General features: G+C 36.7%; 1 protein-coding gene across 29 annotated transcripts in view; it reads right to left on the reverse strand.

The window, feature by feature from the left end:
* RBFOX1 (RNA binding fox-1 homolog 1) overlaps positions 1 to 20072 on the reverse strand; it is a 1102859-nt gene that overhangs the window by 43789 nt on the left and 1038998 nt on the right. For all 29 annotated transcript variants that reach the window (XM_050317469.1, XM_050317468.1, XM_050317472.1 and 26 more), the window contains one exon: positions 6097 to 6229. In XM_050317469.1, coding sequence (XP_050173426.1) covers positions 6097 to 6229 — 133 coding nt within the window. The remainder of the gene's footprint in view (positions 1 to 6096; positions 6230 to 20072) is intronic.

The raw sequence follows: 20072 nt of genomic DNA on the forward strand, positions 1-20072 counted from the left end.
CTTTTCTTTCCTTCAGTATATAATTTTCCAAAGGGTAATTTCCTTGGCTTATCTCCCCTTTTTCTCTTGCTGAGGCTGTAGGCAGAACACAGATGATATGTCTTAAGCATGGGAAGAGACTGAAGGCATCACACAGGGACCCATCTTGCCACAGCTCCTTTTACACTTTATATTAAAAAGCATTGTCTTTACAGACAAATAAATCATGCCCCTGGTAAACCAACACAGAGTCTTCAAATAGCCACATTACTGAAATCTGAATTACTTCACCCAGGAATAGATGATATGTTAATGTGCTACCTGGGGACATTAAAAAAGAACAACAAATTCAGGGCATCTATTCTGTTCTTTTAATAATTTTATTGTGCTAAGGAAAACTCAGAGAATTGAGAAGTCTTGATTTAATAAGAATAACATCATATGTGCATCTCAATAACATCATATGTGGCAATAATTTCCTGAAATTATTTTTCTATAAATATGAAACTCTTTCCTCACCAGGTATTGTACTTCCGACTTTCACGGATTTACCTCCTTTATTTAAGTCTCTGTCTTATAATCATTTTTTGTGACTATATTAAGACAAACTCGTTACTAGTTTAGATTCCACCTTTATAATATCCTGGGAGGACTACATCTGTCTTCATTATAATTTTCTATCCTCATCTTTCAAAAGGATTGAGTTGAATAATCTATCAATGACATAAAAAGACAGTTCTTGACTGCACAAACCTTAGCTGAGTAACTTCATGGCAGCTCAGTATTTGTGGCCCTCAGCCACACATACATCCTGCACAGGGTAAGAGAGACAACCTAAGGCACATTTAGAGCATGGAGTGATGGATTCAGGGCAACAAATGGACATTACAACCATGATTTCATTCCTTGCAATAGGAATCATGTCTACAGCTCACCATCACCTCTCCATCACAACTAAAAGAAAGCAGCTGGGGAACAGAAGTTCTGGTTTTTAATTGCTGTTAGGGTCACCTTCACTGTCCTACACATTATCCAGCTCCTGCTCTGGAAGTCACCTTTTACATGAAACCATTCATATGAAGCCTTCATGAAACAAATGATAGAAGAGATGCAACTGCAGCCTTATTTAAACCAAACACTCGTAATTAAAGTAGCACCTTTCAACACTGTGATGACACCATTTTCATTGTTGTAAACAGAAAACTGAAGCTCTTGTATCAGGCAGTTTCAACTTTTTAGAATGTTCTCTAATTCCAGGTTCTGTATTTCCAGTTTGAACATTTTCTGCCATGAACAAGTTACATTATCTGCTTTGGAAAATTAACTGAGGGCATTGCTGCAGAGAACAAAGCTGGCAGACATAAATCACTGCGCACTGGAAAAAAACATTTTTTGTTCTAACAATTGCACAAATACACAAAATACAAAGTCCAAAGTAAAAGGAAGTTTCTGTAAGCCTAAAGAAATATATTGGAAAAAAACCCCATAACTATCATAGGAAATGTAGCTCTAATCATCCTTCTTTCTTAAATTCAGAATAAGTGTTGGAAAATAAAGCTGGTTTTTCTTTCATTTTGAATCAGTTAGACTGTAGCACTTGAAAACATTTATTTTAACAAGGGGAACAGTTTCTGAATAGTCTCCGTTACTTCTTCTATCTCCTGTTTTCCCAGTAGAGACACCAAAAGTGGAGATATGGACTGAAGGCTCAGTCAGCTTCAGCAGAACTGAAAGGAGCAGAGGGGAAATGGAACACAAAGTCATCACACACTAAACTTGTGAACAACTTGAAGCAAATGGTGATGGAACAGAAGTTTTACTAATACTTCTATCTGCTATACTACAAGATATAAAGTGGCTCTGGGTTTTCTTGATGGCAAATTAAAGGTGGAGTTTCATATTCATCTTGTTGAATATGAAACAATTCATCACTGTTTGGTGAGCAAATTTAGAGGATGCTGACATTCTAGTTGCTACAGAGGTCAAAAGAAATTACAGGTATTAAAATCAGTTAGCCTGCTTTCAATAGTTGGCCAAAAAGAAAAAAAAAAAAATGCAAAATCTGCCAAAGGAGTACCTTTCCTAGCCAAGACAACATCCTCCTGTAAGGACGGGCTCTCATTGCTGTTCTCCACTCATGTCATCCATAACGTGACCATCCCTTGTTTCCCCTCTCCTGCAGTGTCAAGGCTGAGCTCCCCATGCAACCTCCACACTCTAAACTTCAGTATTCTCAGTATTCTCATACAAACAAAGTTTTACTCCCTCATTTCAGTGTCAGTGAGGTTTGATGGTACATAAATGAATTATACATTCGCAGTGATGAGTAAACTGCACATTCTAGCGTGTCAAGGCATTAGAGAAGATGCCACAGGTGCTGAAATGGAAGTATTTTCCATGAGCTAATAAACAAGATGCTATCTCAAGCAATTAGTGAAATGCCTCTCTCGTAAGTAAAGGACCCATTAATTATTTAGGTAGTGTTATGCATCTCATGAGCAGTAATTTCATTTTTAAATGACACATTTTAAAGCGTGTGTGCTGTTCCTTGATTTATGAGAAAACAATGGCCTTAAATATGGTTATACTCAACAATTTTCCTCAGACCTACCAAATAGTCCCATGTCTGCTGTTTCCCCAGTAAGTGGGAGGCACAGCAGAGCTTTCAATATTTTGCCTTAAGACCACAAGATCCAGATTTCCTTACAGCCTGGGACTCCTTGCTTTTCCCTAACTTAGTCAATAAGCAGCACTAAGAAAAGGTCACAGTCAGTATCAAACAGGACACCAATGAAGAAGAACAACCACAGATTACAGGGAGACTGAGTAGAAGGAATCTGCTAGAGAGCAGGGACCTCGGGGGGCAGAGCTGCTGAGACAAACACCAGAGATCACTCTGTCAGTCTGAGAAACACGTGCTCTCAGCTTTACAGTTGATTTTCAACTTCAAAGCAAAATAATTCATCTTCATTCCAAAACAATATAATACAAACAAGGAAATGTGAAGGAGATTATTTCAGATCAGGTATTATATTTTGCCTCAGTAATAAGCTTCCTAAGATTAATCAAATAAAAGAAAATAAAAATAGGTAATTTCAAACTTCAGATTTATATTTTACAATTAGGCTCTTTCTCAAAAGGAAAAGCAATATTTTTCTAACTAAATACTGGTGGAATTCAATGGCAATTTATAATTAAAATTATATCTGTCATTATAGAAAATGTGGGGGAGGGTTTTTTTAATGATTGAAAATACTTAAGTATGAAACTGTTTGCTTGTTGTAAGGTCGGGCCCCTTCCTTGGGTGACAAATGAGAAATTGTTACTAAATTAATTGCAAAACAGCATTTAAAGCTTTTTCCATTTTTCTTATCAACAAATGATATTCCAAGTTGTTTGCTTCCTTCTCTCAGTTGATTCATTCCCTGTGATCTCTTTATTATCTCTGTAATTCTTCTCAACTCCTACACCCATTGTGACTGCAAACCACATTCTTATAATTTATTTTCATTGATTAAGGATTTTTTTCTGACAAAAACTCCTTTTTACTTCTTTAATAGGTCAGATTACATAATGGGTGAGCACAGAACAAAGTATTGCAAAGCAATTCCAAACTGCATCAGAGAAGAAGTTATAGCACAAGATCTAACACACTAGGCCTGAGAAATTATGTCAGAACGAAGCTTTATTAATCCAACTGTGGATCAGTGCAACAGAGATATGTATTATTCCTGCACTGATCCAGTAATTATGAAAGTGGGCAATTTGTGTTGTGCATCAGAAAGCAGGGCTTTATTATAGCACAGAGAAAATGAAACCTGACTATTATCTGAGCTACGACCTAGCTGAACTAAGACAGCACTTAGTAACTGAAACCTTTCACAGGGTAGATTATGTTAGACTGGGAAGGTGGGCCCTGGATCAAGAAGGGTCCACCTCAGACAGCTGGGAGCCCTCGGGGCAGCGAGAAGATGTGACTCCTGAGCGACGCAACACGTGGCTCGCTCTGAAGCTTTGAGGACAGGCCATGAAGGAAATGAGATTCATCCCACCTGATTGTCAAACCATCCTGCAGAAGGATGGAAGAGTGCTAAGCTGATCCCTTGGACACCAGCTCAGCTGGGACACTGCTGAACCTGACTGCAGGGTAAAACTGCTGTATTGGCTCACAACAGGACTTCTCAACACTTGCACATCTAACTTACTGCCTGAAGAGGCTGAAAACAAGAAGTATAATTACATGAGAATATACATGTATGACACCTAGAAGTGTAATACTTTCTGCTGAGTCACTGTACTAACTAAACTACAAAAATCTGTAAAAACACAAAAGCAACCCACACACATATACACAGAGAGCACCCACGTGGCCTCTTAAATTAGGGCAGATTTAACTTACTAGTCAGAAAGTATTTACTCATTTTGCAAATAATAACCAAAAAAGTACTGTCCAATTTAAAAACTGTATCACACATAGCTGGTAGGTATTTTCTTATATTAACTTTATGACTTCACATTAAACTAAGGTGTTAACCATGATTATTGACATCATGATTATTGACATTGGCAATGACCCATGTTGCCATCTCACCACATATTGCACTCTGTGCTCAAATTTGAATTTATTTTTAAATGAGGAAGAGACTAAGGAGTATTCACTTGGTAGGTGAGACATTCTGACTGAAATCTGAATGCTGGACATTCTAAACTTGCTCCCATAATTTCCATGTCCAACACTTTGACTAACCCTAAATGAGAGCCTGGGCAACAGTAGGATAACTTTGGTGGGACATCATTCTTGCCTGAAGGTAACTCAGGCAATCTTCAGAAAACACAGTGCCTTCCTCTAGTAGTGGCAATACTGTTTTGCTTATTAAATTAATATTATTTTGCTTATGAAACACATAAAACAACAGAACACACTTTTTCTGAGATCATAACTGCCAGAATTGATGGAATGGTGAAAGTGCCTGTCTCAAATATCTCTGAAAACTCAGCCTGAAGGCTGACTGATGAGATTTAGCAAACTTGTCTAAGGAATGGAGCAGGAGAGGAGGAGGCTCTGCTGTCAGCTCCTGTACAAGGGGATATTCCCTGTGGGAGCAGATGAGCTCCTGAATGGGATTTTAGTGTGGACAGAGAGAGGGAGATCACCTTCCCTTGCTGCCTGTGCCAACCCTTCCTGACCCCTTCTCAGGAAGATCTGGCTGCTCTAAAGAGAGGGGGCAGCAAATCTATTTCAAGTTTTTAGGACAACATGTTACTCTGCCCTGGGATCTGGTAAGTTTTCTGATTTTGCAGATTTCCCAGTTTCTTAACAGCTGAAAATCTTTTACCAATGCTATTAGGGTTTTTAAACATCACATGTAGTATAAAAGCCTTTCTGTGTCAGCATTTGCAGAGATACAGAAGAATTTGTTTCTTCCTTCTTTCCCTCAAAAATATACTTAAAACCCCAATCATCTCCTGAAATGAAGATTATTCAGTTTCTAGAAATTACTACTATGAATTCCTCTCTTTTCCTTAATTTACTGGTTGGTTTTAGTAAATGCAGGCCACTGATAGGGAAATCTTAAGGCATTGTTTAAGCAAACATGCTCCAAAACCATGGTCCTGAGAGAAGCATCTCAGATCTCTATCATGGCAAAGATGGCAACTGGAAAAACTAAGAAAACTACTATAAAAAAAATAAAATAAAATAAATACAGCACTAAGCCTTCAGGTCCAGAGACAACTTTCAGCAGACGATTTGAAGAAAAAGGAGTTAACTTGATCCAACCTCCTTAATAACCAGATGTTTGCAATCATCAAAAATATATCATTTAGCCGAAACAATTTCTCTGTTCCAAAGCATTCCCGTTTCTGAGAGCATTTACATAACAATATGTGACATCTGAAATGCTTAAGGCCACCAACCATGGCAGTACAAATTACAGTCATTTCTCAACACCCTGTGCAAGGTGCAGCCCGGGACTGGTGTCAGCAGTGAGGCACGACCCCCATGCACCAACAGCCAAAAAAAAAAAAAAAAAGGTGTGTGTAGCCTTCTGAAATCCATGCTGAAAGGTATGGAAAACTGAGCTCCATGCTAAAGGTATGGAAAAGTGAGCTCCTTACCCGCCGTAGGCTGGAATAGGAGGAGGGGGAGCTGCTGCACGAAACGTGTTGTACACCGTGCGACCTCGGCCTCGTAGGTGGGCACCTCTGTAAGCAGCAGCTGCAGTCGCAGCAGGGTAGGGAAATCCTGGCACTGCAGGGGGAAAAAAACCAGGAATTAACATGAAACATTCAGGTCCAGTGTTCTGAAACAAGCAGCGTGTTTATGCTTATTACCGGTAACTGGAGGAGGGAGTCACCAAATAAGTAAATTATTAGTCTTTTAACTTGTCTTTTTACGGAAAATCTTTGTGTGTAAACAGGACAAACTGTGAATTTAGATCCAGTTATCATTAAGTGGCTCTCAGTTTCTTAGAGCACACTGTTAAAAAGAATGTTGGCTGGTTCAGCCAGGAGACTCCTGAGGTCCAAGTTCAGGCTCCAGTTTAGAAGGTCAGAGACATTTGCATCATAATATTGGATCTGTCTTCAAAAGTCAGCCCTGTTTTGACTGAGGGTGAGACATTAGACATTTAGGTGACCTCAAGTCATCTGCATTATCCAGTGATTTTGGGCAACTGAACAGAGCTTTGCTTTTGTTCAAGAGCTGATTATTAACTGGGTCTTAACCATGGAAAGAAAGAGTTGTCTCTCTATTTTCTGGTTTGTTTTGGGTTGTACCATGTTCATAACAGTACCTTTCATTCTTTCAAAGGCAAGAGTTGCATAGTTTAGTAATGTGTCTGAATCCAGAAAATATTCAGACCAAATAGAAGCAATTTAAGCAAATAAAGAAATTAACCCAAACATTTTTATATTGTCATTGTAACTACGTGTAAATATTAATTACCATTCCATGAGAGAAACTGAACAGTAACACAGTATTACTTTGAGGTTTTTTTCTCTGTAAAAATATCTGTAAAACTGCTCTCTTAATAAACTTTTTATATGAAAAAAAAACAAAACCACACAACAAACCAACCAACCAAACTTTACACTTTTCTTTCTCTGCTGGCTTTTTAACCTGACTTCATTACTTCATTTCTCCTGTGTACATATATTGCTTGTCAATGTTAGAACAGGTATTTCTTGAATGAATTAATCAGTGAGACAGAAAAAATCAAATCCAGCTCTGTGGCACTCAGGTTGCATCAGCTGTGCTTCACTCTGTTGATTTTTTTCCAGTTTATAGATAAAGAAATAAAAGAAATAAATATTTCTTATCAAAGCCCTAACAAGGAGCAAGCAAATGGAAATAATGCTGTATAAAACACTGCGTTTTTCAAATCTGAAAAACTAAATTATTTCAATCCTCATTGGTCTTTCATCTGTTTAGGCATTAAATTTTCAAAGAAGCCTTGAATTTGAAAATGAGAAATTAACAACTAGTAGTCCTTGTTGGTGGAACATGTGAAGGCAAATATTGTAATTATGGTGACTTTCCACTATTGCCTTACTGCTGTGGGGCTTTGCAATGCCCTTCTCACTGACAAAACAGTTATACAGTAATTCTGCAGATTTACTTGCCAGTGATACAGCATAAACCAACCTTACAGCTATACAAATAAATTAGAACTGTCTTAAAAAGTGCAAAACCATATTTTTATTCCTTTCTGTAATAAGAATGTGTGTCAAAATCAGCAAAGATGAACTTGCAGAACTCAATATACTGTTGATACTTTGACAAGCAACAGCATTTAAAAAGTGTTAAATAAATACTAATAGAAATCATTCTTTTCAGAAAAAACAAATATATATCACATAGATTTGGATGCTGTAAGTACTTTTGCATATTCAATAACATTGGATATTTAACAGTATAAATACAGTAGGGCTAGAATTTTGACCTACTGCTGAAACCACGTAACTTTTGTCCTTTTCCTTTCCAAGTATACAGTCCTGTGTAAAAATTAATACAATATGCAGAGGAAAATGTAAAAGGTTGTTTTCACTGGGCTGACGACATAATTACAGCAGAAAGATCTACAAGTCTGTGCTGTGGTTCCTTTGATAGAGAGGACTCTCTGCCTATAAAAGCAAATAAACAAAAGGTGCAAATAAAATTTTATAGATGAAAATCAGCAATACATGAGAAAAACATGAAGGCTGGACCACACGGTGCCTTGTTCACTTCTATCCCTTAGAGAACGTGTTTGTGAGTGAGATTTTCTGACTTAGCTTACAATAGGTGATGCACACAACAGACATTTAAATGGTCATGTTTAAATGCAAGAGGCACTGAGGATACACCTCTGTGAAAGCATGAGCTCCTACTGTGGTCTGTGAGCACTTCTTTCCTTTGATTTCTACCATTCAATCCAGCTCTTCACTCTTCATGGTGGTCACACCTTGCAAAGGACTATAAGAAAGGTCACTGACCTCAAATCTTTGACAGTGAATTCTAGAAAGAAATGTCACTGGAAAAGCAGAGTGTCCCATCAATGAATGAGTTAAAAAGATTATAATATATATATATATATATAACATTTTTATGAGATAAAGGGCTTTCTCTTATGAAAGAGAAGAAAAAGCAAGAAAACAGAGATAGCAGGAAAAGTCACTCAGCCCCCAAGTGTTTGCTAAATCCAAACCCTGCAATGGTGGCTCAGCATTCCTGGGAGATGCTGAGACAGGACAGTGATTTCCACCATTTTCAAAGGATCAGCAACCCAGAGAGGTGTTAGAATGAAAAGCCTGAAGTAATGTAATTGTTTTTCTATGCTGGCATTGCATTGTTTCTTTCCAGTACAGTCATGGAACATAAGATATCTAAAGTAAAGCAAAGCACTAAAAAACTCGTAGAAGCAATTAGTAGAAGGTAGAGCAGGGATTTGCAGTTCTGTCAGGAAGAGGATCAGATGGGATGGAAACTAAACCTGAGAAACACAGGACTAAGGGTGGCATTGCATGATCAAGTGAGGTCTAACAGTTGACTTTATGCACACCAGGATTATATCCATCCCAAAAACTGATTTAGGTCTATCTGAAAATCAGAGTATCTGAAAACATGGCTTTTATTTCCATGCAGTAACATTAAAGATTAAGATCACAGGTGAAATAAGCAACAAGTTTTGTCACTCTAGATTTCAGTTCAGAGCAAAAGAATTAGGCTACTTCAGCCCAGCTGAGAAATCAGGTGGTTAGGAATCTATAGTAACCACAGAATTTATTTTGCTACCAACTTTTTAATATCCTCACCCCAAAATAACCATTAGAACACAACTGAAGAATGGACTTCATAAAAACAGTTTTATGAAAAGGGCTGTCCCATCAGGAAGCATTAAACGCTATTAACCAGCCCCAAAAGTAATGAATATACTAGCCAGGAGGGGGAAAGATTTTAATGACTTACAGTTTGTAGGTCAACCTTCCTTAGTGCCTGAGTGCCAAAGTGCTGAAACTCAGTCAGTGAAAATGCTATTATAATGGGGTTGAGAATGTGTTTGACTCTCAGCAGGGAAGCCTCTGAGCCCACTTCTAAGCAAAAGTGGCTTAATTTCATCAAAGTAATTTGATGACTGGAATCCTTCTGATCTGTGACAGACAAAAGGCAGATTTCTCCAAATACACATTGATGATATGAGGTTATAACACGAGGTCAAGACAAAAAAAGACTTTCCTAAGGACAGTATGTAATCAAATATCAAGCCATAGAGACAATTTATAATTTCATCTAATAGCCCCTCAGTTCTACAGTTATTCATCAGCTACTCAAATATGACTGAGACTACAAGAACAACCACAAAAATTCAGTTCCTACAGTTGAACTGCACTTTCACTTTTTCAAATTAAAAACTTAGGAGTATAAGCAATATGCTGTGGAAGTGCTTGGCTTTGCCTAATATAATTATCCAAAAGCATACAAATCATCTTCTACTACAGCCTAAATGATTTTTTTAAGGAACATTATGTTGGTGAGATTTCCTCTGCAAACTTAAACTGTTCTATTTTTATACTTGAAAGGATAAAATTTTAAAATGTATTAATACAATGAATATTGAGTTCTCTCTTCCTACACTTTGTCAACTTGGAAACATTGTCAGGACACCTCCTTCACTAAACTTCAGTTTAGATCTCAAACATAAAATCAGGTCAGCAAATCACAACATTTAAGAAAATCAAAAAGCCTTTGAAGTTAAAAGGATTCTTAGTATATAAGTAAAATTTAGGTAACTAAGAATTTTACAGAAAAAGCAAATATGAGCATGAGGAAGACAAACTTAATCTTTGTGTTCACAGATGAAATCTAATCAAATCTTAATTTTTCCCAGAAGATGTAATAGAAGCATTTGTTTTACTAATTTTGTATTAAATGAACATGACAGGGAGGTGCACTTTCTAGGCACCACATCTCACCACAGGCCTGGGGAAACTAAGACTGAAGGAACAATGAGAGAGCTTGAGCTCCCAAAAAGAGGGATATAACCTGGCAAAAAATACTTAAGGCTTAGGTACTGTGTATTAAAGTTTTAAAGCTCAGGGATGGATGAAAGAGCAGCAGATGCAAAAAACAACAGGGGGCAGATTTTGTATCAAAGCCATAAAAATATACAGCCATTTTAATGGGCAATTATTCTTCCCATTTGTGCTGTGGTTGGAATTTCTATGAGAGTGCCATATGCCCCAAGAAAGGTGTGCCATCAAAATGGATGAACAAATCTACCTCTCATCACTCCTCATCTCTCCTACTTTGCACAAACTAGCAGGTCATCTACCATCAAGAGTTTGCAAATGCTTTATGGTGAAGAATTTTAATGTTACATCATGTTTGCATCAGTTTATAGCTAATTTACTGCAGCACAGTTTAAGTGCTAGAAAGGCAGGGAGACACATTTACATTATTCCCATAGTTCAGGAGGACCCCTGTTGAGGAAAAACAATAAATTAAAAACAAAGAGATATAATGGGAAACACGCTGAGAAAGGCTAAGCAGAATAATCTATATGATATTAGCTGAAATTTCAGGAAGAGAATCAGCAGTTTAGCCCAATGTGTGCTGTGTTTTCCCTTCACTGTAATAGTAATAAGTATTATTAAGTGGCATTCTTTAAAAGAATCATAAACACTGTGTTAAAAAGGATGTGTGCATTTAAATGCACAGACCAAAGTGCACTGCAAACAAAATGTAAGGTCTGTTACTACAGACTTTAACATGAGAAGGCATTTAAATTATATATACTTATATACACACACAAGTTAAAATTTCAGGGTATAAAAAACACCAAATAAACCACCTTTAGAAAGTTCACAGCATTTAAAATTAGCAGGTTGAGAATACATTTCTTCACCTGTCACTTTTGTGAGATGATTTTCCCGGGATCTTGTTGTGAATTAACTGAATTCAAAGGAAACTTGCCATATATATCAAACACAGTTACAACTGGTCACTTCTTTTTCTTTCTTTCCCAATCTCTTTATTTTTTGAAATGTACTTATAATTATAGAACAATTTTGTCCTTACTATTGTATAAAAATACACACCAGTATTATACAGTGTTGTTTAGGAATGAATAAATCTGTATTTTGGAGAAACCCTTACTTATAGAGGACACTCATTTGAAATGCATTAAAAAGGAAAACAAAAATCTCTAATTAATGTACAAGTCTAATCACCATTCTCCACATGGAAGAGTAATTTTTCACTGTTCATTTGCTCAGTGTAATCTCAAAACTGACATAACAGAAAAGCAATGGCCTATAAATCTGCTCTCATTTGTTTCTTTAATATTCATATTCCATTGAACTACAGCTGCTTGTTGCTGCAGTCTATTACAACATGCAAAACTGTCGATAAAAATATTATGAAAGGCAAGATGTGTTTCTTCATGGCTCTGTGTGCCATTAATTTGGAAAAAAAATAACAACAAATGGCTCCTGGATTGTCCCTTAGTTTGCTGCACGCTGGGCGATTAGTGATTAATTACCTTGCTGCTAATTGACATGGCACAAGGAAATCGACACAGCTCTGATTAATTAACTTTTTTATGCAAGACAGTTACTTACAAAACACTGCACACTGTAATTGAATCCCTTTACACGACACTACTGCTTTAAGGTTCTCTTCAAATCCAAATTAGCACCAAATTTCACATAAATTTGGTGAAACTTTTTAAACTGAGTTATATGTCAATATTTTTAGAACTCTTTATAACTATTTCAGTCTCAGACATGTAAAAACCCCCCAGATTTTTAGGTTTTTTCCATACCAAATCATCAACATAACCAAATGCATTTGAAAAACATACATTAAATACTTCAGCAAAAAGCAACCTCCTATTTAATGTGCTTATTCATATGTTAAATTATAGCAAGACAATTTATTCAAACAAAACTTTCCATTTTGTTATCCTTAGCTTAAAGTTGTTTTCAGATCTAATTGATCTATTATGTCAATAATGACTTGCATATACTGACTTCACACTCACTTTTCCCTGTAATTACTTTAAGGATATATGGAATTATTCCTTTCCCTGCCTTCCTTTGTTTCAACTCTTCTCCTGTACCACTAAACAATCCACTGTTGGTTTTATGTATATTGATACCATTATAGGCCATTAACTTAGAGGTTTCTGAGCAAAATTGTGATGCCAAAGCATGGAAACTCTTTCTGTCTAAGCCTTTTCCCTGTGAGGGTGACTGAGCACTGGCCCAGGTGCCCAAAGAGGCTGTCGAGTCTCTGTCCTTGGAGATATTCAAAAGCTGGTAGGACATGATCCTGGACATGCTGCTCAAGCATGAGGGGATGGATGACAAGTCCCCCAGAGATTCCTTCCAACCTCAGCCCCTCTGAAATTCAGTCATTTAGTGCGATGATCACAAATTCCCATATATCTCATCCTGCTTTTATTGGGCTGTATATGCAGCCACCTGAATCCCTCAGGCATTGAGGGATTTCTAATAACAAGCAGCAGAAAATGGAGGATGAGGAAGGATACAAAGGAACAGCTAAGATGAATGAGAATTTTTTTTGGTAAATCTAAAGTTACACCAAACAACAACTTGAATTAAAAAAATGCTCTAACTGCTGGTGAAATGACTTATGGTGTACTTAATATAAAAATGAGAGTACTGCACAGCTGAAATCACAAATAGTTGAGGTAAAAAGAACAGAAGACTTTTCACAAAAGAAATGACTAAGAAACAAGAAAAAAGCTCAGTAGGTAAAAACAAAGTACCAAGGCCATAAAGGAAAAGAAACAGTAGGAATCAGAGAAGACACATTTGATCTTAAATTAAAGAACAATCTTCAAATATAGATGATCAAAGTGATCAATATCTTGTCTTCTTTTCCTGGTTGTTGGACATCTACAAGTTCCAAGCAAATGGAAAAAAATCCCCTGTGATAAACATCATTTGTGAGACAAATGAAAAAGGCCATGGTTGTGGAAAGCTGGACAAAGAGATGACAAAATTTAGTAACTCAAATGTTTATTGAAGTCCATTGTGCAGTGACAAGAAACACTGTTTAGATGACACAAGGATTTCTAAAATTCAACAGAATTATTAAACTGCAAAAAGAAGACTGTCAGAAAGCTGCTGTGTTGAGAACAATTTAGGCAGGAAGTAATCAGAGGAAAGACCCAGCTGATAACCTAATCCAAGCCATAATGGAAAAGATTGTCAAAACAAAGAATTGCACCTGTAAAGTCATATAGATATTAAAAACGTTAATTCCTCAAAAGTGCTTACTAGCTGTGAAATTCAGGTTGAATTTTGCTGTACAGAGCATGGTTCTGAGAGCCATGATTCAATAACAACCATCACAAAATACAGGAAGAGTGACAATAAAGTACACCTTTATTTGAAACCCAAATTTACAGGTGAAGCTGAAAACCACCAGATTAAGAGCTCGATATCTGACAGGCAGGATGACTTCAGATTTACAGTCAGCTGTGTGTGCCTAGCACTAAAAATTAGTAACACAGCATTTAGAAAGCAAAGCTAAGGAGACATCAGAAGCCTGGATCCAGGGCTCTACACAAAGGGTCTGATGTGCAATTACATTACACACCATCATGCAAAATAATTCTAAATGTAATTCTTACTATTTAGCTTACTATTATACTGAAAAGAGTAAGTCCAAAAAATCTTACTATCCTAACTCATTGATTAGTGACCAAGTGCCAAATTTCCATCAACAGAAAACCACCAAGTTAAAACCCCTGAGTAGCCCAGCTGTCCTGGGCCACACACCATTTTTATTATTTGAACTAAAGGACAGAGATGCTCCCTACAATTTACTACTGAAAATCTTATGCTCATCTTTCCAGTCATCTCCCACTACCCAGATGCAGGACTGTGTATAAGTGGCCAAAAAAAAGGAAGTCAGTGACACACAATTCAGGATGTGTCTCTTTACAAAGCTCTTTAAGCCTGCTAGTTCAGACACACCATCACTAAACAGATTAACAGAAGAATGACTGTAAACAGCAAGGCCCTTAAGAACAGATTCCTGGGAGTGAAATGAAACCAACATTTACACAGGTTTGGATAACTACAATACATCTTACTGATGACTTATTAGTCCCCATTTAAAATACAGACAGGCAGAAGGTAAAACAAGAGTTATCCTGAAAACAGTTACAGAAAAGAAAATATATAGTGATATAGAACACCAAAAATGCTGTAACAAGAATTTCAGGCAGTGCTACCAAAAGAACTCAAAGAGGTTCATTTTACAGCTATAATAGGCTGATACTTAAGACTAAAACATAATTAACATTGAATATTGTTTTACTCAATTTTGTTAGTTTTTTACTGTCTTTATAACTATTTGACTTGGAAGCCAGTGGAGTAATCCTGCATCCAGAGTAGTGTAACTGTTCTAAGCAAGGTCCAACAAAATGGGCCAAAACAGTGTTTCAAAACCTTCTAAAGACATTTCAAAAGTGATGACATCGATATTTTTCTCTGGAAGTGATATATGATTTTTCAATCTTTGACACTTCTATACATGGGGAGAAGTCGTGCAAAGTGACTCCCCTCCTACTTACTATTGGCATCTTCTTTATTTAAACTTTCAATTAAACCCACTGTATTTAACATACAAACAGGAAGGGCACTTTGCACATTTTTCATGGTTACTACCAGGTGATTCTCTTCACTTCATAAATAAAGGCAATTAATTAATTCAGGAAGCACATTAAAAGAGTATTTAACTCCTAAATGTTCAGTAATACGATTTTTTTGTAGCCTGGAAATTGTATGTGTGATTGCTCTACTCCAATGTGCAGACACTTCCCTCTGGGCAGGATTTTTGCCCTCTCCTTCGTGAACCACAGTCCTACAAAAGATTAAGTTGGCTCAATCACAGATTCCTTTGCAGGGGTGCTCTACCTGTCCCCCATGAAGCAATAAAAAAGCAGACAAAACCACCAACATGTAAATACAACCTACTGATACATATTTTATTAGTGATGAAGTGATCTGCCATTCCAATTTAGCTTAAGAGAGAACAGACCAATTAAAAATTTAGTTTGCAGAACCTTTTTACATTTAATTCAGAAATACTGTAGCACTGACAAATTATTTATACCACATGAACACTCATTTTTTAAACTGTTCCTGACCCAGATTCTAATTCAAAATGGCAAGCCTCCTAAACAGTCTATCCTTTACCAATAACAGTAAAATTGCAACATAGAAATTAAGAAAAAAATAAAATGGTAAAATCATAACAAATGAATCACTGATGTCATAACAGTATTTGACCATTTGGACTGAATATGGTCAATCATGTCTTGCATACAAAATCCAGAGAAGGGTATTCCAAAGGCCAGGAGCACCTACACTGCAGCTGCTTGGAGTCTCAGGATCATGCTATCAGAAAACTACCATCATTGCAACATAATTTTCATGTAATTACATGTATGCAACAGATTAAACCTGACAAAAATCAAGTGAACCAAGGTTTCTAAATCCAATGCTTCCACTAATGATTTGGCTCACTGTCAATCACCTTTGGAAAATTTCTATTTTCCCTGTGTAATCATCTCGGTATTGAAATTCCAGAGGTCTTACTTCAATCCATTAGTAATGCCACAGAAAAATAAAACCTGGAATGTCTTCACTGAAACAAGAAACATCAAAATAGCCTCATACAGCATTTTATAGGTAGTTTACTAACATTCCTAAGCCAAGTAACCTACTTCTACGCAAGGATATTCAACAAACACATTGCATAGACAGGTTTGACTTAATTTTCATTTCTGTAGCACAATGAGTCAAAGGGACTAAATCCTACTCTGGGATGTAATATTTATACTTTGTATTTAGGATTCTCCTTTTTTATTCTGTGTTATCAACAAGATCCTGAACTATTCCTCCACCCATGAATTAAAACAAAACACCCATAGGGAAAAAAAGGAATCTCTTTAAAACTAGTACATTTGTCTGTTATACTTAAGTGCTGATAATTTTTTTATGGAGAACATATATGAAAAGTAAAATCTCCATATCATGTAATTAATACCATAAGGTTGTGCCAGAGATTTTCCTGCTCTCCTGGCATATAACACATAATTTTGGATTAGCAGGATTATTTAGGGACATTTCTAACGTCTGCTCTGCAGGAATGAAGCCTGCTTTCCTGATCTGCTTTAAAAGAACTTTAGCATTTAAAACATTTCTTGTCAAAAATATTACGGGGCCGAGGGTTTCCAGGGGAATTTTCCCAAAGAACTGCCTTCCCGCCTTTCAAAAACATCTCATCTTTGCCTTGTTGTTTCCTGGTTGCTCATAAGCCAAAATCCCAGGGCAACATAGTTTATTGTTTTAATATCTGTCTGACGCAAAGCAAAAGGATTCTCTGGTGAGTGCTTATCTGTCATATGTACTTCTGTGAGAGGAATATCAAGACAAATAAGATGTTCTAGGGCATATCATGGGATTATGAGCTTGGCACTGACTGAATTCTGTTTAAAAATAGTTGAAACGATAAATACAAAAAACATAAAAAAACATCTACACTGGTATTTTGAGGCTTGAAGAGTTTTAAATATTTTAATTATAAAGTGCGAATAGAAAATGAATGCTCAAGTCCATAAATGGGACAAACAAGATGAGAGGAAAAAATGTTTCTAATTTAAACAGTTAAAACAATATAATTCTATTCTAATGATACAATGGACTGTGAACTTACTTTGTATTAATTAAACTCATTGTAATGGCATTTTCTATATTGAAATGAATAACCAGTGATCTGGAAATTCATTTAGACCATTAGGTTAATTACAGAAACCGATGGAAGTTTTATCAGACAATTACAATTAAAGAACACGAACAATGTGGGACAGATTTATAAGCATTTGTACCACCTCAATCATTTTTGCTGAATTCTAGCACCACTTCTTCCAAAATTTTAATCAATATATCAATTAAAAAATGGGCCATCAACTTCATTTGCCCTTGAGTATGATAGATTAAAATGAATTAATATCGGATTTCTGCATTTTAATATTTTTCTTCTTTTAATTCCATCAGTTGATTGCAGTATGAAAGATTTATTTAGGAGCTGATGAGCATGCTTACTGAAGATGAAACAAGTCTAACATTTAGAAAATCTAAGCCAAAACCGACTTCAGTTTAAAATGTGCTCACTGAAGTCAAGGCAAAATTCTCTTTTATGGGCCTGCTCAACATTTAAGAAATAGAGGCATTCATCTGCACATCATTCTGAATAAAGGCATGTAGAAACTTAAATTATTTTATCATACCTGTCAGCTAATCAGTCCAGTGAACAGTCCCTTTTAATACACACTCACAAAAATCCACTAGTAGCTACATACCTGCTAACTCAAGAATCTTTATGCTTACTTGGAGCTAAAATGAAGCCTAAAAGTTTCAAAGATCAAAGCTCTGACTTAGAGAGTAAAAAAATATTTAGCTGCCTTTGAACTTCCCTTTAAATTCTAAATTCCATCTTGCTCCCATTGCCTTCTGTGGGACCTGGGTGATGCACAACTGGACGTTTCTGAGAGATGTGATGCACAGCTTTAGGCTGGGGCTGCCTCACTCCTCCAATGGTCAGGCTCAGTGAGCCCAGGAACTCTCCTTAGTTAGTCCAGATCACAAAGATTTCCACTTGCATCTCCTTTTCCATGCCCTGGCAGAGAAGAGGCAGGGAAGTGATCAAGGCTCTTCACATGCTGGGAAGATGAGGCAGCAAACATGACTTGCATTTAGGACATCTGACTGTTGGAATTGATGACATGGGAATGTTGTGCCATCTCCGTTCTCAGAGGGGTCCTGGAGCAGCCTTGTCCTTCCAATATGAATTACTCTGCAATTCCACAACTTTGTGTCTTCCTTCTTTCCCACACTTTGGCTCTCATGAATTTCTACTTCATTCACATTTTCAGGCACTTCTATATTATAGAAAAATAGGCACAGAGCAGTGTTTAGAAGTCCTTGCATAAGTTCAGATTTGCATTTTTGGTATTTTTTTTGAACCATACATACCCAGTTACGTTACTGTCCTTGGCAGGACAGTGATACAGACATTCAGGGACAGAACCTTGTTCTTCTCTTGAATCTTCCTTTTTCTCATGGATCCTACTCATATGTGTGGCTTCAATTTGGACAAGTTCCAAAATTATTCTTGATACATTTCTTTTTTACCAGGAGATACAAATTTCTCCAGGGTCTTAAAATTTCCTGTGGAAGGCACTAGTCTAAAGAAGTGAGGGCAAAGAGAGACAGTCAATTACGTGCAGCCAAACTGTTTTATTTACTGAGCTCCAGTGAGATATCACAGGCCTCCAGGAAGCTTCCAGGGAATGCTTACTCATGGGGATTTGATGTCCTCTTATCATTCCTGGCTGGATGTAACTCCTTCAGTGCTTGTCTGTATCCTGCATTAAGATAATGAGGTAGGATTTAACTGAAATCTCTTGCATCAGTCCTGTCCTGAAGATGCCAATACCATGGGAATCTCTGGTAGCCAAGGTGAGATCAGGAGTTTCCTGCCTGTGGTTGTCTCAGTAAATGAAAGAACCTGTCCCACCAAGGGATGTGAACACATTGCCATGCTGAAACTCTGCCTTCTACATAACGAATTATCTATTCCCAAAATAGACGTGCAAATGAAAAACTGATCCAGGTCCCATCTTCTTCTTCAGCATAAGAGAACAGATGAGGCATGAGAGACTATTGCTACTGATTTGTTCCACTGCTTGCAGAAGAAACAGCTCATTTCTTTCTGTTTTATGCGAAGGGCCAGAAGTGATGGAAGGAAGCAGAGCCATGTTTCCATCTCCTGACATATTCAGAGGTGTAACTAACCACTGTACTGGGAAATGTACAGTATGAGACATGAAATATATCCTGGAGAAATATCAGAAGGGAAAGAGTAGCTCCGAGAATTGTGCTCTGCTTTCTGGAGAGCCAGAGGCGTAAAAGTGTTCAGAGTCATCAGAGACTACAAGTGACCAGGACAATTAAAAGCCAAAACATTAAGTGAGAAATAAAGCTAGCCAGAATTAAGAAAAATACATCTTACAACCAAGTTTCAGTCCTTTATGCCTTAAAACTTGGGAGCAAAAGATGAACAGTCAAGTTAGACAGGGACTATCCTCTTCCAAATATCTGAAAATTCTTAAAGCCAGTAGCATTTATTGAACTCGGAATATCTCAGATGGATTTAAAATAATCTCAGCAGACTCTTTCCCTTCTATTAAAACAATTACAAATTTAAAACCACTTAATTTTTACATTGTAAGCGGCTCTAAAATATCACACAGTTACAATACCAGCAGTAACAGAATAAATGATTAACAAATTATTCAAAAATGAAAGCTGCAATATTGTTGTCTACCTGGAATGATAGCAGTACAAGTAATCATCTCCTAGACACTAATGTTGACTTAGCAGTTATAATTTCAATATTACAAATGTGCATAAAAAATGGAATATGGGAGATCTTTAAAATAATAAAAGAAATGAGACAAAAGTCAACCTTCATTTCTATTCCATTTTTGGTAGAATTTCCTATAGAAATG

Source organism: Myiozetetes cayanensis, unplaced genomic scaffold, assembly GCF_022539395.1.
Source record: "Myiozetetes cayanensis isolate MyiCay16 unplaced genomic scaffold, myiCay2020 scf20-37, whole genome shotgun sequence".
NCBI classification, from domain to species: domain Eukaryota; kingdom Metazoa; phylum Chordata; class Aves; order Passeriformes; family Tyrannidae; genus Myiozetetes; species Myiozetetes cayanensis.